This window comes from Ovis canadensis, chromosome 2 (assembly GCF_042477335.2).
Source record: "Ovis canadensis isolate MfBH-ARS-UI-01 breed Bighorn chromosome 2, ARS-UI_OviCan_v2, whole genome shotgun sequence".
Lineage (NCBI taxonomy): Eukaryota > Metazoa > Chordata > Mammalia > Artiodactyla > Bovidae > Ovis > Ovis canadensis.
Window position 1 is genome coordinate 147,949,222 of NC_091246.1, and position 24,606 is coordinate 147,973,827.

General features: G+C 37.4%; 1 protein-coding gene across 2 annotated transcripts in view; it reads right to left on the bottom strand.

Annotated features, from left to right (window-relative positions):
* The window catches only part of XIRP2 (xin actin binding repeat containing 2), a 356,418-nt gene extending 333,227 nt beyond the window's left edge, over positions 1-23,191 (bottom strand). Inside the window, exons 1-2 of one of the 2 annotated variants that reach the window (XM_069577332.1) lie at positions 22,931-23,191; positions 18,385-18,819 (exon numbers count right to left, since the gene is read on the bottom strand). In XM_069577332.1, the coding sequence (XP_069433433.1) occupies positions 18,385-18,792 (408 nt within the window). In that variant the 5' untranslated portion in view covers positions 18,793-18,819; positions 22,931-23,191. The remainder of the gene's footprint in view (positions 1-18,384; positions 18,820-22,930) is intronic. The other variant, XM_069577329.1, reaches the window with a different exon arrangement.
* Positions 23,192-24,606: the final 1,415 nt, after the last annotated feature.

Sequence of the window (24,606 nt, forward strand, 5' to 3'; positions counted from 1 at the left end):
TTTAATAATTTTATCATTCTTATTCATTCACTTTAATTGCCATGTCTTTATGAAATCTGGATCATCTCTGATTTTTAATGATTATCTACTTTGGAACTGCACTTGCTAGTTAAAAGACAGTATAATCTCTTCACGCTGGGAGAGGACTTATTAGTAATGTTCATATTGAAACCAGAATAATTTCTTTGGAAGAATTTATAGTTTTTAATTTCTACATTTGGAAAAGCATCTCTCAGTAGAAATGATGAATGAGCAAGATTTCATTAGATATACTCGGTTGAGGCAACTCTGAGCAATATGCCAAAAAACTCCAGGGAGAACACTGGCAGAATACATCACTACAGAGAAGGTGTTTGTAGTAAACTAATTTTAACTTTGCAGTTACTTTTTCCTTTCAAACATTAAAAACCATTTAATATAGGTTTATTTTTGCTTATACAGCATTTATACGCTAACCACCACTCTGAAGTTATTGTTAGTGGCATTGCAAGAAAATAGGATCTGTGCTTCTTAGCAGCTCATTCTTCCTTCATTTCCACCCCTTCATTTTCTCTGAAATGGTAGAAATGCCACCTATATTTTTTTCTTTCAGCAGCAAAGAAATCCAGCTGCTGAATACCCTTGGGGCCCAAAGCCTTGTTTTTATTCACTGATGAAGAATAAGAAAGAAAATATGATGATTCAGCGCAACTGTGTCTATGAACACTTTGCTTTGAGTATTTGAAAACATTTCACTTAGGTATATGCGCTATAGACTTCTGGTTACCTTTCTTTAAAAAAGAAAGAGAGTAACTGATTTTTCTAGTTGGTTCATTGTTGTATATGCATATGTATGTGTGTAGAGCAGTATATTTTTATTATGTATTCTGAGTTCTGCATCTGCTGAATTTATTTTCTCCTGTTTTATGTTGAAATCTTCAAATATTATGGGAAAAGGGAATTTAGTATTAGCATAATATAAAGCTGCTTGCTAGCCAAAAATATCTTTCAATGCCATGTGGTGTATACATACAGGATCCCAGTACCTCCGAGGTTTATACGCTCAGCACTGTACTTCTGATGTACAACTGCAGGAAGATGCAGAATACAGTTTTTTACTTATCTTTTTGGGTGAAATACTTCATAATTTAAAAGATAAAGTAATAATTGATTATTACTTAACATTCTCTAGAGTAGAAAAAAAAATAAAAAAAAATAAGCCAAAGTACATTATGAGAAGCTTCCTGAGCTGGTAATGGCAGTGGGATTAGGTGTAGGTTGGCAGTCATGAGGTAGACTCTACCAGGAGGATCGGTGCAATGCAGAGATGGACATTCTCTCTGATATTAGCTCCATATTCCAGGTCACTGTTAATAACACAGGGCAAAATAGAATAAATATGAATCAGGAAGGCAAAGTATCCTTTGATAGCCTGGTAGATATAACCTGATGTCAAAGTAACATCAGACTTCAGAAATAAAAAAGGCTATAAAACAAGCATTAATTCCTTTATGTCCATTTCTTGTACAATTTCACCTATAGTTATGTCATCTATAGGGCATACAGAATAATAACATAGGGTGTCCAACTCAGAGAAGCTGGCACACAACCACTGAAAAGATTGCTTTGGCTGGGATGACCATATGCAAGGGACAAGTGACATCAGGTTATCAAAGACCTGCTGTCAAATGAACAGAAGGTGTGCAGCTATAGGCAGCGCAGGCTGAAGAATTCCTAAAAGGTTAGGCTGAAGCTGAGTCCTGTGGTTGGAATGCCACAGCACCTGACCTGGAAAGTAGATCTTAAAAGAGCCAGCTTGTTTTCACCAGGGCCTTCCAAACACCCATTCCCACGGTACTAAGTAAACACATCCAACGTACTCGACACTCTGTTAAAAACAATGGAGGGAAGGAAAAGGAAGAGAAGATATGTTTTTGCCTTATAATCCGGGTGGATATTCAAACAGAATAATAATATAATTTACCGCTCAAACTGGGACAATGGAAAGGATTCTATTAATAACTATGTTGGGGCAATACGTGTAAACCAGAACTGTTCCTACATGGCAGGACATATGGTTGCCATATAGATCAAATAAGTAAAATCCAGTCTTCAATGATAAAACATCTGGGGAACTGAATATAAAATGATACAGAGTAAAATAAAATGTAAAATAGGACTAAAAGAGCATCTTGTCATAAACAAAGAAAACAAATTTATGCCTCAAAGTTGGAAACACCCAAGAATAGTGAAAAATTAAAGTCATTTTAGCATTAGTGGGCACAAGCAAGATATAATAGACAAAAAATCCAACCATTCACTATATATTGATTAAAAATTCTAAATTTCAACATACTGAAAACTCCCAGTGCTGGCAAGATATGGGCTTCAGTTAATAATGTATCAATAATGGCTCATCAGTTTTAATAAATGTACCACACTAATGCAAGATGTTCATAATAGAGGAAAACTGGGGGTTGGAGGGAGAGGAGATATGGGAATTTTTCTTTTTTTTTTTTCTCTAAACTTTCTTTTCTCTAAAAGCAAAGTCTATTATTTAAGAATGTGCAATAAGAATCTGGAATATTATCATGACCTGGTGGTGGCGGGAAATCAAAGAACCCTACTGCAGGGATAAAGGGGCCCAAGGCAGCACGACAAGACAGGTGTTTGCATGGAATAAAGAAGCTGGAAGAAAGGAAATAGATTTCTTTTTTAAGTTTTATTAAATAAGAAAATCCATCCAGGCATGACTGAGAAGATTCATTTGGGTCCTGTAGAGGCTTATAATTAGTCCCAATATCATGCTTAGCATTCATGATAAATAAATTACTGTAAGCAGATTCATGTTGGATTGGCTTCGCCTTCTTTTGGGATTGCTCCTTGGACAGGCTCCAAAAATATAGTGTGTTGAGAATCCAGGGGAAAGATCGAAATGAAAATGTTAGACAAAGTTCACCTGAGGCATTAGTATGAAGTGGAAATGCAGAGATATAGACTGAAATACACTAGAAGAACTCGAGAACACATACACCACTAGGAATATCTTTAATGGGGAAGTTGAAGTTGTCTATAGGAGAACTAGAGTCCAGGAGAACTTTCAGAGGTGATGAGACTCCTTTACATGCGTGATGTCCAATACAGCAAACATTAGCCACATGTAGCCACTGATAACTTGAAATATGGCTAGAGTGACTAAGGGAATAAATAAGTCATATCCAACCCTTGTGACCCCATGGACTATACAGTCAATGGAATTCTCCAGGCCAGAACACTGGAGTGGGTATCCTTTCTTTTCTCCAGGGTATCTTTCCAACCCAGGGATCCAACCTAAGTCTCCCACATTGCCTGTGGATTCTTTACCAGCTGAGCCACTAAGGAAGCCCCCAAGAATACTGGAGTGGGTAGCCTATTTTTCTCCAGTGGATCTTCCTGACCCAGGAATCGAACTGGGGTCTTCTGCACTGCAGGTGGATTTTTCACCAACTGAGTGATGAGGGAAGGCCTAATTTAATTTTAATTGCAGTTAAATTAACCACACATGGCAGTGACTTTGACAATGCAACACAGTAAAATAGAATGCATATAGATGGCATACATGAGTATATGATATGGCACACAAGTCCATGGCTATGGGAATTAGCAGTTGATTGTATCACTGAGATCAAGCCTGGACAAAAAAAGATTTGGCCTAGAAGGATTAAGATGCTAGACATGAAGGTATGTAATGAAACAGGTAACAAGTGACAAAGGCCAGGTGATAAATGAAAAGTAGAATGAGAAACTGAGAAATGTGGAGTTGAAGGCAAATAAGCAGGATAAATTAAACTATCAGAGAGAACTCTTGGTCACTGCACACTGGTGTTGTCACTGAAAATAAATGGACTTTGGGTAAGAAGTTGATTTGCATGGAGAATAATGAGCTGAGAGTGAGGCATTCTGAGGTATCTGAGTAATATTCAGAATGACTTAAAAATATGGGGAGAGAACTTAGGTAACAAGGTAGGACTGAGATAAATACGTCGGCATTATTTACATAGGGTCAGAAATTGAAATCACAGAAAGAGAAGAAAGAATCTGAGTGACTATCCACAGTAAGTAATTCAGAGAATTAAAAAGAAGCACCTAAACTGGACAAAGCAGACTATATTCCTGTTCATTAAATTTAAAAAATTTTATTTTTCTTGACCTACTGTCTTCCTCCCCTCTGGTTGCTCTCTCCAGCAGCTTTTAGGCTTCTAAAATTCTTACAGTTAGACTTTTCCTCTAGAATTTGGCTTTATTTATCAGATAATTTGCCTTACAATGAATATTAAATAAACTTCAAAGATTTTTTTTTCTTAAAATAATCTCTCAGAAGGGAACCCTCATACACTGCTGGTGGGAGTTAAACTGGTACAAACATTTAGAAAGATACACGCACTTCAATGTTCATAGCAGCATTATTTACAATTGTCAAGACATGAAAACAATCTAAGTATCTATCTATCAACAGATGCACGGATAAAGAAGACACATATGTATTATGCTGGGTGAAATAAATCAGAAAAAGAAAAATGCTGCATGATATAACTTATATGTGAAATCTCAAAAATAAAACTAGTGGAATATGACCAAAAAGAAAAAAAATCTCTCTTTTCCTTCAAATATCTCTAAATACCTTTCTCTGTGTCAAGTTACACTAAATTCATCTCTGCTTCTATTCCCAGCCCCTGGAAGAGAAAGAAGTTAAATAAAATGCTTGTTCTTCCTGCCAAATAAGCTACTGTTGATTGCTTTCACATCTTTATTAAGTTCCTTGTTAGTGTGTAAGTTATTTTGCACAGGGTTTCTTGTTCATTAGACTAGAAAATTTTAGCTTAAAGTCTACTAGCCCAGTAAGCATAATACAAAAACTAGCCTTTAGGAATGAAGCCTCTGGACTCAGCCTGTTTGCACGATTCCTTTTTCAACCATTTCTACACAGAAGGACCTTAGAACAAAAGGTCTTATTTTTACTAATCCTCTATTTTTTCATTCACAAAATGATAGTGTTGTACAAGCTTAATCTATAGGGTAGCTATGAAAATTAAAAAAAGAGAATATATTTCAAGTGCTTAGTATATTCCTTGCACACAATGAATGGTTATTGACTTTTTAACTGCATTTATTCAAAATACAAAGTTTGTTTATGCTGTCAAAGGAAAGTGATATCATTATTTTATGTACCTCTAAGAAAAGAGGAAAATTCTGGCAAACTATAAAATGCCATTGACTACTAGAAGCATGTCAGTTTCAAAGGCTTAACATGTGAAGAAATACGTGTCTTAGAATTGAGTATATCTAGTGGCGATTCATGGGGTTGCAAAGAGTCGGACACAACTGAGTGACTGAACTGAACTGAGTGGCATTTGTGGCTTTCAAAATTTAGCAGTTGCTGTGATTTCTATGACTGACTAGGATCCATTTATACCAAAAACACAGCTGTGAGAGCCTGTATGAAGATGGACAATATGAATCCAGGGAATATCCATAGGGTTCTAGATTTAGATAGATGTGGGTTCAAACCCCTGCTCTATTACTTACCAATGGTGTATGTACCCTTCCATAAGTTATTTAACTTGTCTACCCTGTAGCTGTAAAATAGGAATAATGATAGCTCTGAATTTCTAAGATGACTCTGAGTGTTAAATAGGCAGCAATACCCATGAAGCCTCTAACAAAGTACCTGGGAAATACTCAGTGTTTGAAGAATTAGTACTTGCTAGCCATTAGCAGCAGCACAGTGCCTTATCCTCCAGGGTCTAGAGGCAGACCAATGTTGGGGTGAGGGGAGGGATTCAGGGATAAGCTCAAATATATGTGGGACCTGCTCAAAAGACTATGCCTATAAATCAAAGAGAAAACTTTAAATGTACCTCAGAAAAAAAGATACTTGCTGGTTCTGGAAAAATAAGTCATTTTTAAAGATACTGACACAACGTCCTACAGTCTCTCAATTTTACTTTTAAACATAAAATACTTTTAAAAAGCCAATGCTTGTGTGTGTGTGTGTGTGTCTGTGTGTGTGTGTGTGTCTGTGTACTTGGGGTGAGGCTGGGGAAAAAGATAAAATTTGTCTCTGGAAGTCAGTTTTTGTTTATTGTCTTTTTAATACCTTGAATTACCTTTCCTATGAGAATTTCAGTCATATTTCAAAACAAGGAAAAATTGCTCCTAACACTCAAAAACAAAGGTAAATGGGAAAAAGATTAAATTATAAAATCATTATGACCAGAAATGGATATATTTTATATCATCTTTATCATTAATAAAAGATTCTGACATCTAATCAAGGTTGAAATCAGAACAGTCTGATTAATTTAAGTGTATGCTCCTGACATGGCTCCACAAAAGGTGGTGAGGGGAGAAATGCGTACATTATGATGCATTAGCATGCTTTAGAGTGATTTGTCTCATGGTACCCAATAAATGACTTTACATTGACATAAAAACAAGTTAGTGTACTATTAAGTACCATAAATCATCATATTTGGTAGTGGGAGTAGATGAGAAACATTAATGGAGCTTGAATTTGTTTCAGGTGTTTGAAGCTCAATGCGTTCACTCACTGCTACACATTAAACAGATAAAGAAATATCTTTTCAAGTAGGAAAACGGGTTAACCATTTGTTTTCCACACACAATATAGTGAGTGCTAAACAGCTGCTAAAATAAGGGGACAGTTTAGTGTCTAAAGGCTGGCTGATGTCCAGGAAAAGGATACCAGGATGGCTATGCCTGTTGTAATAGCCACATCCATTTTGAACTGTCACTGCCTCCAGTGCTCTCCAGGCTAAATATATTTAATTTCAAACCTGTCCAAAAATTCCAGACTTCTAAGTTCAGGTAAAGGACTTCATTTGAGGAATAGAAAGAACACCTACATAAAGAAGGCTTTACTATAACAACACTCAGTAAGAAGAACCAACAAGGAGTCTACGAAGTTAAGAAAGTTTGCATCAGAGGGACCAGTTCCAAAGAGATGGAAGAAATTTTAGGAGCATCTATCAAAAGACAATGCATTATAACTACCAAAAAGAGGGTGAGGATTTTGGAGGGGCTGACAATGTATTTGAGAGATTGAAGTTTGCTGTCAAATCAGCATCAGAAGGGCAATAGAGAGTTATAGTTCATGGAATTTGGGTCTGAGACCAGAGGTATTTGAGTTTCTTGAATTTGAGCCAATGACTTAGGATTGTAATCAAGACAGAACCAATGGCTTAAATAACAGTAACAACTACAACTACGAAAAAGGAAAAAAAAGGCAAGCAATTTACTTCTGAAAATGTAGTAAAACTCAGTGAGTGGAACTAGGGTATAAATTCAAAGCTGATCCAAATGTAGAGCCGGGGCTTCCCTGGTGGCTCAGTGGTAAAGAACCCATCTGCCAAGCAGGAGACACAGATTTGATCCGTGGGTTGGGAAGACACCCTGGAGAAGGAAATGGCAACCCACTTCAGTATTCTTGCTTGGGAAATGCCATGAATAGAGAAGTCTGGCAGGCTGCAGTCCATGGGGTTGCAAAAGAGTTAGACACAACTTAGTGACCAAATAACAACAAACTGTAGAGCTTCCATTTATTCAACTTCTGAACTACTGAGTAGGCTCCTTAAATTCTCCTTGCTAGAAAAACAATTAATTGCAGAGAATCTGAAATTATAGGCAGAGCTTAAATGGCTGAAACTTCCAAAATTTTAGAAGTATGGGAGTAGGGAGGTAGGAATCACATTCTACAAAGGGACATAAAAATAATAAATCTGTGAGGTATGGAAAAATCAGAGTAAAAGGGACCATAATCTTTCACTCCACAGTGCTAAAGTCTCAAGATTGATCATAAATATTAAAATTTTTATTTTGAGAAAATATTACTTATTGAACAGTTGCAAGAAAAATATGGAGATTCCCATATACCATTTGTTCACCTTTCTCTAATCTTAAAATTTTATTTAGTCACAGTATGATTGTGAAACCAAAAAATATTTAGACCTTACTAGAATTTCACCAACTTTCCCACTAATGCTCTCTTTTCTGGCCCAAGATTCAACAGACAATCCCATCCTCAATTTAGTTATCATGTCTCTAGTCTTCTCCAATCTGGGGCAGTTTTTTAGTATTTGTCCAAAGTGGCCCTACCAGTTTTGAAGAGTAATGGCCAGCTGCTTTATAACATCCCTGTATATGTGGGTTTAAATGATGGTCCTCCATGATTAAACTGAGATTATGTATTTTGGTAAGAATACCACAGGGGTGGTGTTTTGCCCATTCAAGGGATGCATGATATCAGTGTATCTTATCACTGGTGATATTAACTTTGATAACTTAGCTTCTTTTTTTTTTTCTCTCCTGAGCTTCTCCACAATAAATAGAAATTTATCTGTCAGAGTGTTTTGGAAGGTATTCCTGTGTTGTTAGAGAGAAAGAGAGGCAATGCCTTGAGGCTGTTCTTCAGGGCAAACCCTCCAGGAAGAGACATCACTGGTCTCCTGTGACAAATTCTAAACACACTGCAGATGCCGAGAGGAATAACTGGCCCCAAGGATATGCAATGGAATGATGCATTCAGGTTGCTGTAGACTTGGACCATAATAGACATCAGGTTGGGGCCCCAGGGTTCCGTATTTAAAGCCCCAGTTGCTACCCTGGGGCCTTTCTTCTCCTGGAAAGCTACAGATTTTGAGCCCACACATATGCAGTTCACTGCTCTGTTTTAGCTTAGGGTAATCTCCCATCTACACAGACTTTGGGCCACATTCAGTTTTTCGATACCTGGTTGGAACCCTGGGACAAGGTGCCATGGCAATATAACTCTGACTGAGGGACTGGGCTTAGTGATTTGCTTGATAAATAGCTTGAGCCAGACTTTTCATCTTATCTGAAAAGAGGCACCCAAATGCCTGGTGGGCCAGCTGTCTGTCAGGCACTGTCTAGCACTCTGCTTTGTGCTCTGAGATGCCAGATCAAGTGTTCAGCCATTAACTCAGTTCTGATGAAACTGCATTGGCATAAGTCTCTAGAGGTGGCCAGATGTGGGCTAGGGCAAAGGAGAAGGCAAGGATGAGATGGTTTTCAAATTGCTGATTAAGAAACTGGAATGTCATTTTCATGACCTTTGGTAGAATTAAGGGCCCTGAATAAAAAACAAAATTTTATTTAATTCTCCCTCCCCAGGTAATGTTTTCTTTATTTTTCCTCTTAGCTTATCCTGATGGTAAGGTAAAATAACCTGGTAGCATATGAAAAGCAGCCATTGGGAGGACAGGAAAGAGGAAAAGAATCATGTATGAGACTCAAAGAATTAATTCAATCAGTAAGTAGATGTGTTGGCTAAGCATCTGGGGAAGACAGAGTGGCTAAAAGAAGGTGGGTTTGCAGTAGAGGCAGCAGCGCTGGTATCAATATTCTTATAACACAAGGCTGAAAAGCTTCACTAGGCTCTCAAGTAAAATATCAAAGAATGCCAATCATGAACCGACAGCAGTTTTCGCAGCTGAAGGTGAGTCAATATTGCTTAACATTTTTCTGTGGTTACTGGCACTGCATTCTCTACAGTCATATTGGGACTGCATATGTCACTGCAATACACGAATGGGACAAGATGGCAGTTTCCTCAGAAAGTCTTTAAGAGCATGCAGATGAGTTCAGCTGGGAATGTTACCATCAGACCACAGAACTATTTTTCCTTCAGCTAACATCAAACACTGGGCAAGAGGCAGTAAAATAACAAAGATATAAATGGAGAAAGAACAACCAAAGAACACTAGCAATAACTGAAAAGCAAATTATATCACTAAGAAAAAGCCGCATAAAATGAAGCAAACCATTACAGCCCACCCTTGTGGTATCTTTGAAGTCGAAGTTTAATTTATTCTCTTTCTGTGTGTAAATACAATAAACACCATACAATGTGAATCTCATCTGTTTTGGATTTGGATTTGACTAAGTGCCAGTAACTTCTGTCAATCAGGACAATGAAGGTGCAAACATATCTCTGTCTAGGGCCTTAATAAAACTTTGAAAACTGTAGTTTAACAAACTGTCTTTTCATCTCAAAATGGGATTATAACTCATGGTGGAAAATTTCATTAGCATTTGCTCTAGCTGGTGAGAATAGGCTTCTGCCTTTATAGATGAGAAAACAAAAGCTCCTTGAGATTAAATATTTTCCCCCAAGGACATCTACTGAGTTATACAAATGATACTGGAGAAGAGAAAATAGAAGAAAAATTCATTCGGTTCTAGTTTGGTACTATTTCTTAAATTTCATTTGGTGCTACCTCTTAAATACCTCTTCCCCGTCAGGTGTTATATAACTTTATCTTCACAAAAATCCTGTGCCATATTAATATACTCATTTTATAGGTGTGGAAATTAAGGATTAATGAGGTGAAATAATTCATTTTTCACTCATTGAGGAAGTAGCTGAGCAAAGGTTTCCAACTGATCCTTTGTCACCAAATATTATGCTCTTATATTCTATGCTGAAATGAAAATTACAATCCTGTCTAACATATCGTCTAACAAAAATAAAGGGGTCATCTTTCTCATTATTTACTTAAGCTCTCCAAAATCTACTTGCTCACTTTCAGGCACAGAAAAAAATATTTTCTTTCTTCAAAGATCCTTAAAACTTTTCCTATAAGGGAAATACTTGAGAGTTTGGTGAACAAATTTTTCAGCAGTGATTTTCAAGACTGTAATAACCTCCATCTCTTTAAATGCTTTTATAAAATACATCATGCTTGACAGAAATTATCTCAGAAACACTGATGTAATGGAGGGTGGGAGATAGAGAATCAGAGGCTCTGACAGGGCAACTGCCTGTGAAGAGTAGTGCTTCCTGCTCCTTGAGATTAGAGATAAATTAATCCCTGAGTCCCCAGGTGCCCAAGTATACAAAAAAAATGTAAGTGTGTGTATCTAATGAAGTGATTTTGTAGTGGAAGCAAATTGGAAGCCATGATTCACCTGTGCCTTTAAAGGTTTGATTTTATGCAGAACTAAAAAGTAGGAGATGAAAAATTGGTCATTAAATGAAAAACCAGAGGCTTTGATTATTGGAGGGAATGAAAATAATATTCTGGAAACTAGCCCATATTTAATTGTTTATATCCTATTCAATCACTGATGCACACATAGGCCCACAGTCTGTTAGCCTGTGTCTTCATGTCCTTCTTTGAGCCTCCAATCATACAATAGACGGAATCAATGCATTCTGAAGCCACACAACTAGCTACAATAGGATGACTGTGCCTCCTGAGATGGATCAAGTTCAGCTCATGCCTGAATGCTCTGTGTCAATCTATAGCCTAAGTGAATGACAGAAACAGTTTCTGTTGGAGTGTTAGGTAAATTAAACGGATTGCACAAGTGAGTGGGGTTTATGACAAAGATCATATCTGTGCATTGAAAACAAGTAAATCATTACGTAATCTATTGTGAAAATAAAATCATTTAATATTCGGAGTCTAAAGATATGAATGGAATAGATGAAAAACTAATTATTAATTGAATCAAGAGACCCTTTATTCACACTAGGATCATAGGGAAGGCTGAAGTGATCCTTCAGCAGCATTTGCTTAGTGGTCTCACTGTTCTTAGTGCTCTGGATAGCAACTGAGAACTGGGAAAAAAGACAAAAGAACTTGAACAAGCTTGCTTTGCTCCAAATTAGTCTAAACACTGCTACTATTCAAAATCTAATACCCAGAGTTGTTTGTGTTGTTCAGTCGCTAAGTCGTGTCTGATTGATTCTTCGCAGCCCCATGGACTGCAGTACTCCAGGCTTCCCTGTCCTTCACCATCTCCTGGAATTTTGCTCAAGCTCATGGTCCATTGAGTCAGTGATGCCATCCAACTATCTCATCCTCTGTTATCCCCTTCTTTTCCTGCCTTCAATATTTTCCAGCATCAGAGTCTTTTCCAACGAGTTGGCTTGTTGCATCAGGTGGCCAATCCAGAATTAAGTTTAAAATTGCATGTATATTCCACCTAAATATATGTTTACTCATAGAGAAACATGATTTGAAGCAAATGTATCTCACAATGCTTTGTGTTTGCTTGTTCCTTCATAATATCTTCCTTTTCTTTTTCTTTTGTTATTGTTCCTTTGCCAAACTTCCTCTCCTAATAAATTCACCCTTTTAGGTGACTATGTGTTGCATATCAAATACAGATCATCCAAAATTAAATTTATTAATGTTTCTCGGCTTCCTAAAGTTACAAACACACATATCATCAACTACATATAGAAAAGAGTAAAAAATATGATTCTAAAATATGGGAATATGTTCATCAGGGAAGAGCAGAGGAAAACGCCAAAATCATATACTACCTAACATTTTTTAACAGATTTTGAAAAGTCTACAATATAACTGTATTAGTCCCATAGCTGCTGAAACAAATTACCATAAGCTTAGTGGCTTAAAACAACACAAATTTATGACCTTGTAGTATTGGGGATCAAAGTCTGAAGTTCGTTTCACTGGTCTAAAGTCAAGATGTCTTTAGGAAAACATTCCTTCTGGATGCTGTGGGCAGGGGAGGGGGTGGAGGGCGAGGGCCTGGTTTCCTTGCCTCTGTTTCCAGAGGCTGCCCACGTTCCTTGGATCATGGCCCTGTACCATTCCCATCTCTGGTTCTGTCATCATATCTTCTCTGATTATCTCTCACTCTGACATTCTTGCCTCCTTTTCATAACACCCTGTTTTCACCTGGTATACTTCAGGAAAACTTTTCCATCTCAAGATCCTTAACCACATTTCAAAGTCCCCTTTGCCTTATTAGTAACACATTCACAAGTTCTGGGGATCAGGATGTGGACATCTTTGGGAGGCTGTTATTCTGCCTCTGTATTATCATCAGTGTAGTCAATTAACTGAATCTAAGAGAAGAATAAGAAAAGAGTTTTGTCCACAAATAGCTAACATTATGTATCCCTTTGTGTAAAGTCCCATGATTTTGCATTTATTCATGATACATTAAACCATTCTGATTCTTGAATGTGTTTACGTAAACTTGCTTGTGGTAGATTGTTTAGAGTAGCTCCAATTATTCATCTCCTTGACTGTTTACCCTTGCAAATCAGTTCAGTTCATTAACTCAGTTGTATCTGACTCTTTGCAACCCCATGGACTGAAGCATGGCAAGCCTCCCTGTCCATCACCAACTCCCAGAGTTTACTCAAACTCATGTCCATTGAGTCGGTAATGCCATCTAGCCATCTCATCATCTGTCATCGTCTTCTCCTGCCCTCAATCTTTCTTAGCATCAGGGTCTTTTCAAATGAGTCAGTTATTCACATCAGGTGGCCAAAGTATTGGAGTTTCAGCTTCAGCATCAGTCCTTCCAATGAATATTCAGGACTGATTTCCTTCAGAATGGACTGGTTGGATCTCTTTGCAGTCCAAGGGACTCTCAAGAGTCTTCCCCAACACCACAGTTCAAAAGCATCAATTCTTCGGCACTCAGCTTTCTTTATAGTCCAACTCTCACATCCATACATGACTACTGGAAAAACCATAGCCTTGACTAGACAGACCTTTGTTGGTAAAGTAATGTCTCTACTTTTTAATATGCCATCTAGGTTGGTCATAACTTTTCTTCTAAGGACTAAATGTCTTTTAATTTCATGGTTGCAGTCACCATCTGCAGTGATTTTAGAGCCTCCCAAAATAGTCTGTCACTGTTTTCACTGTTTCCCCATCTATTTGCCATCAAGTGATGGGACCAGATGCCATGATCTTCGTTTTCTGAATGTTGAGTTTTAAGCCAACTTTTTCACTCTTCTCTTTCATTTTCATCAAGAGGCTCTTCAGATCTTCTTTGCTTTCTGCCATGAGGGTGTGTCATCTGCATATCTGAGGTTATTGATATTTCTCCTGGCAATCTTGATTTCAGCTTGTCCTTCTTCCAGCCCAGCATTTCTCATGATGTACTCTGCATATAAGTTAAATAAGCAGGGTGACAATATACAGCCTTGACGTACTCCTTTTCCTATTTGGAACCAGTCTGTTGTTCCATGTCCAGTTCTAACTCTTGCTTCCTGACCTGCATACAGATTTCTCAAGAGGCAGTTCAGGTGGTCTGGTATTCCCATCTCTTTCAGAATTTTCCATAGTTTGTGGTGATCCACACAGTCAAAAGGCTTTCGCATAGTCAATAAAGTAGAAATAGATGTTTTTCTGAAACTCTCTTGCCTTTTTGATAACCCAACAGATGTTGGTAATTTGATCTCTTTTTCCACTGCCTTTTCTAAAACCAGCTTGAACATCTGGAACTTCACAGTTCATGTACTGTTCAAGTCTGGCTTGGAGAATTTTTAGCATTACTTTCCTAGCGTGTGAAATGAGTACAATCGTGCAGTAGTTTGAGCATTCTTTTGCATTGCCTTTCTTTGGGATTGAAATGAAAACTGACCTTTTCCAGTCCTGTGGCTACTGCTGAATTTTCCAAAATTGCCAGAATATTGAGTGCAGCACTTTCACAGCATCATCTTTCAGAATTTGAAATATCTCAACTGGAATTCCATCACCTCTACTAGCTTTGTTTGTAGTGATGCTTCCTAAGGCTCACTTGACTTTGCATTCCAGAATGTCTGGCTGGGTGAGTGATCATACCATTGTGATTATCTGTGTCCCGAAGATCTTTGCAAATATGAGTCTGCAATTTCTTCCGTCAAGCTAAAGCTAAGTCACTTCAGTTGTGTCTGACTCTGTGTGACCCCATAGACAGCAGCCCACCAGGCTCCCCCTTCCCTGGGCTTCTCCAGGCAAGAACACTGGAGTGGGTTGCCATTTCCATCAAGAGGTGAAATATATTTCAGCACATTATAATCTGGCTTGTTTTGTGATGATTCTGGCCAATACAATATGGAAATGAGATGTGCAAGCTCTGAGAGGAGACCTCTAGAGCCCTCAGGAAGTTCCACTGTCTTTCTTGATACTTCTAGGACCTGAGCATAAATCTGGGCAACTCACTGGAGGAGGAAAGACTACATCAGGCAGAACAGAGTTGTCCTAGCCCTGGAACCATCCCAGAGTAGCCAGACTCCTGCTCACTCGGCAACTGACCATAGATATATGTGCGAGGCCAGAAAACACTAGATAAACTTCCCAGCTCACCAGAGAATTGTAAGCAATCACAGATGTATATTGTTTAAAGATTCTAATTTCAAGGTGGTTTGTTATGCAGCAAATGCTAATGGATACATCGCATGATATAATAACAATTTCTTATTGTTACAAATGGATATGGCATTTTCTCTGAAATTTATAATCTTAGATTCTTATAAGTTCTTAAAAACTCTATTAAAATCATGTTCCATTTCATTTATTTGGGATAATGCCTGTTTGAATTTATGTCTTTGAATTATTGTCTGCCTCATGAGCATAAAAATCCTCAGTGCAAAAGTTCATTCTATGTTGCTTTTATAAGGAGTTTTACAGTTGATCACAATAGGTTGTGTGAAATTATAAAATGCCAGCAGGTAAATTATTTTAAGATTTTCTCATTAAGTTTCTATTGCAATTATATTAGGGTAAATTGTTTTAACAAAAGCTCTGGAATACAGTGACTACTTTTAGGGGTTAAGATCATCTCTATTTTATGAGCTTATATTTTATAGAAACAACATTGGCTCTTATAATTCCTTTTACCAATTAACCAATATTTTCTAAACTATCTGTTAATGGACACTTTTTAATAAAGACATGTTTCTCCTATGTTGACTTTAAATGTTTTAAACAAATATATTTGTGTGCATATCTGTAAATATGTATACATATATACATATAATTCCATGCCTTTAAAAATTTTACAAGCTTAGACTGAACTTCAATAATTTTATGAAATTTTTCTTAACAAGTGCCTATTGCTGAAGAGTTCCCCTCTACAACAACACAAAAATGCAGTTCTTGTTTATCATTGTTGAGATGAATTTCTAACTGTAATAACCTTTCTTATCTGAAATAATTTTTTGTGTTTACTTTAAATATCATAAATATTGAATACCTTTCCCCACATCACCAATATCTCAATAGAGGGTCTCCATAAATATAACTGTCAGTTATAAAGTAGTTAGTATATTTTGGATAACTTATGCAAATCAATATTATGCCATTAACTTATAATAATAACAAAGTATTGATATAAGAAAGAAGAAAGGGATCTATAGAAACAAACGGTTAAATGTTAAGTTGTATAAAATTGCTAGCTAAGCTTTTGCATGAAATACATAATTTTAAGTTGAACGAGGACTCTTTTTGCATGCCTAGTAACAAAATATGATTCATTGGAAGAAAGCAGTTAATTTCTTATTGGATTCTCATTTTTCTTTTCCTTTTTTCCTCCTTGTTTTAGAAGTCATATGGAATTTATATAGAGAGTTCTGCAACCATTACTAACATTCATTTATAAGAACTTATTCTAAAATTCATGTTTGTTTCTACAGATGAAAAATTTCTAAACACACAATCCATGTTTTATACATTTAGGGAAATACCATGTTATGGCATAGTACCTTAGACTGGCTAGAACACAGTGTATTAAAGATGTTGATCAAATTTAATTTTTGAAAACCAAGAGGTGTTTTCACATCTGATTTCTTTCCATAATTATTTTTATAGGCACCAGGTCCAAAAATCACATACCAACCAATAGCAGTAATCTCACATTTCAACCAGAAACCCTTATTAATGTTTTATTTTTAAAAAATAATGTATTTAAGCAGCTACATCTGTTCCAGATGAGGCTAGGTTCTATTACATAATTTATAAAAATGGCATTTTCTATCTTTAGCCAATTTTTTAATTAATTATCTTGGGTAAATATTCAGAATTATAATACTAAAATCAACAGAGATGAAACTCTTTTCTGTGGCTTAACTTAATTCATTAAGGTAAGAATAAATGACATTGTAAGGATCTATGTTAAGTGTTCCCCAATCCCTAGACATCCAACTGTGTGTGTGTTGTGTGTGTGTTAGTCGCTCAGTCATGTCCAATTCTTTGTGACCCCATGGACTTTAGCCCACTAGGCTCCTTTGTCCAGAGAATTCTCCAGGCAAGAACGCTAGAGTGGGTTGCCATTTCCTTCTCCAGAGCATCTTCCTGACCCAGGGATCAAACCAAAAGATGTTATAAAGCCATAAACAAAAAATTTGCACCTATAGAGTAAAAAGAAGGGAAACAAAGTCCTCAAATTGAAGATTGGCAAGTATCAACAGTTTGATTTTTTTGAGACATTCTCTAGCTTCAACATAATCTCATATATAACTTTATATCCTTTATTCTCATTAAATCAAGTTGAGTTACTTGATATACAACAATGGTCTCATCATAACTACAATATGCCCCAATAAAAACCTGAGAGAAAATATTTGCAAAATAATTTATTTTGAAAATTTTTCTATTTCTGTGAAGCTTTCAACAAAGGCTAATGATCCATTAACAAGAATAGGACAGTGCCTCCCTGATAACTGTCACTAAGCTTAAAAAAAAAAAAAAAAAAGAATAGAGCATGGAGTTTGCTTCCCAATGGAAAACCTGAGATTATTTATTAATTATTTATGAAATTCAACTATAATCTCTTTTGTAGGGACTCTACTGAGTGTGATACATTCAAGCAATTTCAGTTTAAGCAGTAGATGCTTTTAACTGACAACAGAAATATAAATGTGGTATTTGTTAACAATGTTGCTAATCCTATTTCCTGTATTTGAATAAATGTCCCCTTTAGCTAATAGACATATTTTATAGGTGACATTATAGTACACCATAATCACTGAGGCATAATCATACTTTACCACAAAATACTCCAGACTGTATGCCCTGTGGTATAAATATAATATCAATAATTCTTACAAGATGCCTGAGAAGTAGCAGATTAAGACATACATTCACAATGCTAAGCTTCACACAGCTAGAAGTAAATGGCAGGTGTCAGGATTAAAATCTAGGTCACAGTTGGTTCCAGAGCCTTCACTTGTTCCACTTCATCATCATTACTGATAAATCCTCATGGAGCTAAACGCAGCACCATTTCTTAGATGTTTGAAGTGCAAAGATTGATAAGAAATTGTCCTTACCTCTAAGGAACTTACAAGCTAGCTGCAGAAATAAGGCATATATATAAAGAAACATCTACATAAAAGGGCCTATCAGAGCTGTTTTTGTGGGAGTGAAAGGAGATCAAGTTCCCAAAGGAACAGACCATAGAGGAAGCCAATAACAGTGGATGCCACGTTTCACACTGTATTACATGGTTGCTTCAGGATATCTGTCTCGAATAGTGGAGGGGTGGGGAAACTATATGCTTAGAAATGGAAGGCTAGGCAAGCTGCCTATCTTGACTATTATAAATGTGGACTCTCAATCAATGGCTCCTTACCTTCCGGCTGTACTCAGCTGGTCCAGCTTGTCTGTTTCCACTCCGTGGAGCTTCAAACACACTCTTCAGCTCATCAAGGGCGATGGAGAACCGTTCAATCCTGTGCCGACCACTCAGGGAACCCTCCTTCAGCACTTCCAGCTGAGCACAGTCCCTAGAGTATTCACTTTTGTCCTCAGGACACTTTCCTTCAGGCTCTGCACTCAATACCTCTTCTCTGACACTTCGGAGCAGACTTGGAGGATTTGGAGGTACAAGTGTTGACGCTACCTCTCCTTCAGGTTCAAGCAATTTGTTTTCTTGAGGCTGGAAAAGCCTGCAACGACTGCCCCTGGGACTGTACTCGCTTTTCTGGTAATCGCTGGATTCCCATTTCTGCCGCAGGAAGTTCAGAGAGCCCTTCTGCATTGGGAATATGGATGATTCCAGGTTGTCCTGCAAGATAAAAAGTCCTTTCATTAAAGATATGTGTGAATAATTTTCTAAACACTGCTTAGGCATGCTAGATCTTGGGATTTGTATTCCAGTACAGAAATCCAGCTTTCCTATGTAATTTCTGGCTCATGACTTGACCCTTCAAAGTTATGTCAGTTAACTGAGAATTAGATTATAGAGAGGACTGATTTGTACAGCCATGGACAGTTGTGTCCAACTCTTTGCAACCCCATGGACTATAGAGTCCTTCGAATTCTCCAGGCCATAATATTGCAGTGGGTGGCCTTTCCCTTCTCCAGGGGATCTTTCTAACCCAGGGATCCAACCAGGGTCTCCTGCATTGTGGGCAGATTCTTCACCAGCTGAGCCACAAGGGAAGCCCAAGAATACTGGAGTGGGTAGCCTGTCCCTTCTCAAGCAAGTCTTCCCAACCCAGGAATCGAACCGGGATCTCCTGCATTGCAGGCGGATTCTTTACCAACTGAGCTATCAGGGAAGCCCTAAGTCATGGACATTTGACTATAAATGTCGATTTATAGGCAAAACTATAGAACCGTACATATATATCAAAACCATATATAGACAAAACTAGGAAAACATTATTTTCTTCCCTTTTCTTTTATGTTAAATCAGCCAATAATTACTTACAAAGTAAAATTTAAGCAATATTCTCTCATCATTTAGTATATTCTGTTAGTAATTCAGTCATGTATGTTCTGAGGAAAGAGCAATTTAACAAGTCCAACAGGAATGTCATTTCCAGGTGGTGCTAGGGCTAAAAAAAAATCCATATGCCAATTCAGGAGACTCAAGAGACATGGGTTTGATCCCTGGGTAGGGAAGATCCCCTGAAAAAGGAAATGGCAACCCACTCCAGTATTCTTGCCTGGGAAATCCCATGAACAGAGCAGCCTAGCGTACTACAGTCCATGGGGTCACAAAGAGTCAGACACGACTGGATGATTTAACAACAACAGGAAAAAAGGGGGTTTATTTTCTGCCTGTAACCATTCAGGACTTCTTTTGTAATTCTTGGTTTCTGCAAATGTATTAACATAAAAGTTTTGGACTAATAGCTAAAAACTATTAAGCTTTTGCTATAAGAAAAATACTTTGATAATAATTTATATGTATACCTCATTTTAATTCCAACATTCTCAAAATGAGTTAGTTGCTACTATGAATACTATTTCAGGTAAGGAAGTTAAGAATTAATTTGCCTAAGGTTCTGTGTAACAGAGCCTGGATTTGAAATACATCTGTGTGACTGCAGAACCTTCCCTTTTAACCACTGGAGTGTAATGTCCTCTTTGTACTTCAAGTGTCCAATTCATATCTCATTATGAAACTGATTAAATTTTAACTTTGATACAGAGTTTTGTGGTGAGTAGGAAAAAATCAAATTGTAAAATGTCCGTTTACCAGAAACAAACATATACACACACATAAACGAATCATAGGCATCAAGGGCTTCACATTAGCATGAATTCTTGTCACAGAAACAGCAACTTTCTGTTGTAACCCAGAGATTCTCACAGTAAATCTGGGGCTTCAAAAAATATATTTTGCTCTTGAAAGATGATGCTTTTTCCTGGAAAATTATTAGCACAGTGGGTATGGTAAACAATCTCACTTAGATTAAGTGAGAGTATCTCAAAAGGTCACCTAACAAAATGGCTCCAGACTTCTTTGTCCGCCAACCACATTATAAAAAATGTTTTTGTGCACCGGGACTCAGTGCATATGTATTAATAAATTTATTTATATGTATCTATACATATATGTATATGAAGTGAGCTTGTTTTCATTAAATAATTTTTCACTTTACTATGTGAAATGTCTGATGATATTTTCTAATATCCTTCACTTAAGAAAATGTTTTCTGTCCATTAATTGATTAATGGTTGACTAATGTTTCATAGACTGCTGGCTAGGTCTATGCGTACAGTAGGAGCTCAATCCCAGGTTGGGTTTTTACCAACTGTGTGACCTTGCAAAAGCTTCATTGGTAAAATGGACTTATGTACATTAAGGCTTTATTTTGAGAAATGCATTAGATAATGTGTAAAATGTCTAGTGTGAATTAGATCTTCCAGTAGCTGTCAGTTCCATTCCCAGATCCACCTCTGGCTAAATCATTTTAATCACTCAATCATTTATGCTAAGTAGCAGTCTCCTAGATAAGAAAGCTGTAAAGAAAGAGGTTATTTTAATCCACAAATCCATAGACTGAACAGACTGGAAATTTTGGTTTTAATGATATTGCTAATTAATAAATTTGGATTAGCCTCTTATTATAGAAAGTCTCAATAAAGCAGTAGCACCCAACAAGACCTGAATATCTGTTTTAGAGAATGATCAACATATGGTGAGAGTCTAATCAACATATGCTGAAAATGTCTGTGTCTCATGTGTAAATGGACTTCAGAGAAGATCTCACTAGCAAAGGAAAGAATGGTGGAAACATCTCACAGCTGGTAATAGTGACCTCATGAGGTTATTTAATGAAAAAATTGTTTCTGAGTCAATCTTGCATAATTAGGAATGCAAAGCTGGGAGGGGAAAAAACTCGAAGATGGAGAAGGAAAACCATTTTTCTCATATAGGAAAGATGATCCTAATATTCAAAACTGACTTGGAAATTCTATCTCTAGATGAAGATGGAATAGGCATATTTTCTCAATTCCTCTCTCTAAATATAGCTAAAAATCCTGGAAATAATACGTAAAATGAAACATAAGAGGACTTTGAAAGAGAAGGCAGACAGTCTAGGAACTTTTGCACTTGAGGAACAAAATGGTGGTGAATTCCTTGAGTTTTCTTTTAGTCATATATCCAGAACATATTGCTCAAAGAGCCAGTAACTCAAAGACTCCAATAGGAACAAACAGCCTGCTGTCTCTAGCAAAAGAAGTAGGAAAGGGGAAAGTTAGCAAGTGTTTTAGACAATAATTGCCATACCTCTCTGGACTCCAATGGCGTGTGCTACCATTCAGTTTAACTATCTGGCATTAGCACAGATTCCAAAGGTTAAGGCTTCAGTTCCACAAGACTGCCCCTATTTCAGAGGCCAGTTATAAGACAAACTGGTTATAAGCTGGGGGTTCTCATGATTCCCTACTCAGGTTTGTTAATTTTCTAGAAGAGTGTATAGAACTCAGAAAGCTACATTACTTAAATGTACCTGTTGATTATAAAGAATGCCACCCATGGACAGTCAAACGTAAAAGGCACACCGGGCAAGCATGGGAGGGGTTGTGGAGCCTCCATGCCTTCTCCAGGTGTGCTACTCTCCAAGCGCTTTGATGTAGTCACCAACCCGGAAGCTCTCCAAATCCACCATTTAAAGAGCTTTTACAAAGGTATCATTATGTCAGGGGAGTGCGTAATTTCCTCAGTTCTGTCTCACCGCAGCAAAAATTTGAAGTGATGGGTGGGTCGGTGCTACAGCTCAGTTTTAATTGGCAAGCAAAGGAAAAGAGATCCTCGAGGTGTGAGGGTGGGCCGGCCCAAAAGATGTGAAGAGAAGAAAAGCCCCCGACTCAATTTTGGCTCCTCTTTTTGTATGTTCTTTCTCCTCCCCCGAGCTTGCCCTGTGTAAACAGGGCTAGCCAAGAGGGCTGTTTCACCTGAGATTCTCACTCTGGTCCTTGGACCTTCCTTTGTTCTATGGTCATGGGCTTTTCCCTTTCTTTGTCTTTTAGCCACCGCCATTATGGTCTCCTTTTTCCTGTTCTAACTACCTAACAATTACATAGGCATGATTGATTAAATCATGGGTCATTGATGATTAACTCAATCTCTAGCCCCTCTCCCCTCCTTGCAGGTCAGGGTATGTGGTTAAAATTCCCATCTTTTAATCACGCTTTGGTGTTTCTGGTGAGTAACCCTCATTTTGAAGCTATCTTGGGCCCCCAGCCATGAGTCACCTGGTCATCATACAAAACACAATCAGTCATCACTTCAGAGATTCTAAGAGCTTTAGGAGCTACGTGCCAGGAGTGAGAGACAAAGATCAAATATATACTTATCACAAATCCCTCATTGACTTCCCTCCCCACTATAACCACGGTATCAGAGAAAACTGGGTGAAGAGCCAGGATTTTCATACCCATTCAATGGTAATAAAGTCTTCCTCCAAGTTGTCACTGGTGACCGTGTAAGGATCATGGATTTCCCTGTAGCTCAAATGGTAAAGAATCTGCCTGTGATGCCGGAGACCTGGGTTGGATCCCTGGGTTGGGAAGTTCCTCTGGAGAAGGGAACGGCAATCCACTCCAGTATTCTTGCCTGGAGAATTCCATGGACTGAGAAGCCTGGCGGGCTACAGTCCATGGGGTCACAAAGAGCTGGACATGACTGAGCGACTAACACACACACACACACACACACACACACACACACACACACACACACGGATCGTGTACTTTTGCACCACCTAGCGGTAATGAAACATTTCTCCTCTTCCCTACCTGTGTCAGAGGACACTGGAGTTTGCAACCACAACTTTCCCCAACATTCACTGTTGGTAGGGGTTCTCTTCTAGCAGTGGTATCGGTGGAGGCTACAAGGGGAGCAATAAAGAGGAGCAATCCCCTCCCCAGCCAGGCAGGATAATATCAGTGAATCCTACCACCATATAACAGTAGTGGATTCCCTTCTCCAGGAAGTCAAAGAACACTAATTGGGGAAACTGGACTTCTACCTCAACTTGGCAATAATGAGGCAACTCCTCCATTCATCTTCTGAAAGAGATTTAGGTAAGATCCAAAGTTCATAACATAGTTGCCCAAGTGTCCAGATACTGAAATGCCATAAAAACTTAAAAACTGAAGGAGAAAAACAATCAGTGGGTAATAACATTGAGGCCACTCAGATATTGGAATTATCTGGCAAGAATTTTAAAGTAGTTTTGCTAAATGAACAATTACAAACTGCTTTAAACATGTTCAAATGGAAAATGCTTAGCAAATAGAAGATTAAAAAAACAAATTGAATTTTAGAATGAGATATAAATAAAGCAAAAGAAAAGGAAACTTCACTGGATAGTCTCAGCAGAATGGAAAGGACAAAATAAAAGGTCAATGAACTCAAATACAGAATGATAGAAATTACCTGATGTAAACACACAAAGAAAATATAATTTAAAAAAAGTAGAACATCAGAGACCAGTAAGACCATAAAAAAGATCCAGCATTCATGTCACTGGGATCCCAGAAGAAGAAGAGAAAGATGGTGGTGCTGAAAAATATTATTAGACAACATGGATAAAAAGTTTCTAACTTTTTAAACAACAAAAGATATGAAAAGACATAGTAAGATATAGTAAAAAAAAAAAAAAAAGAGAGAGACAGTAAAAAAGTTGAGTGAATCTCTGTGACACATCAAAATAAAATTTCAGAAAAACAAAATTTTGAAAAAAACAGAAATGTTGAAATCAGTAAGAAATATATGAAACCTTACCTATAGAGGAAAAACAATTTGAATGACAGTGAATATCTCATCAAAAACCATGAAGTTCAGGAGGAAGTGACAAAATATTTTTCAAGTGCTAATAGAAAATGACTGTCAACCCCAAATTGTATCTCTACCAAAATTAACCTTCAGAATTGAAGGCAAAGTGACAATATTCTCAAAGAAAAACTAAGAGAATTCATTACCATCAAACTTACCCTAAGAGAATGACTAAGGGAGTTCTTAAAATACAAAAGAAACTATAAAAGAAGAAATTTTGGAACATCAGGAATGAAGGAACAATGGAAAGAGCAAAATCATAGAGAAATGCAT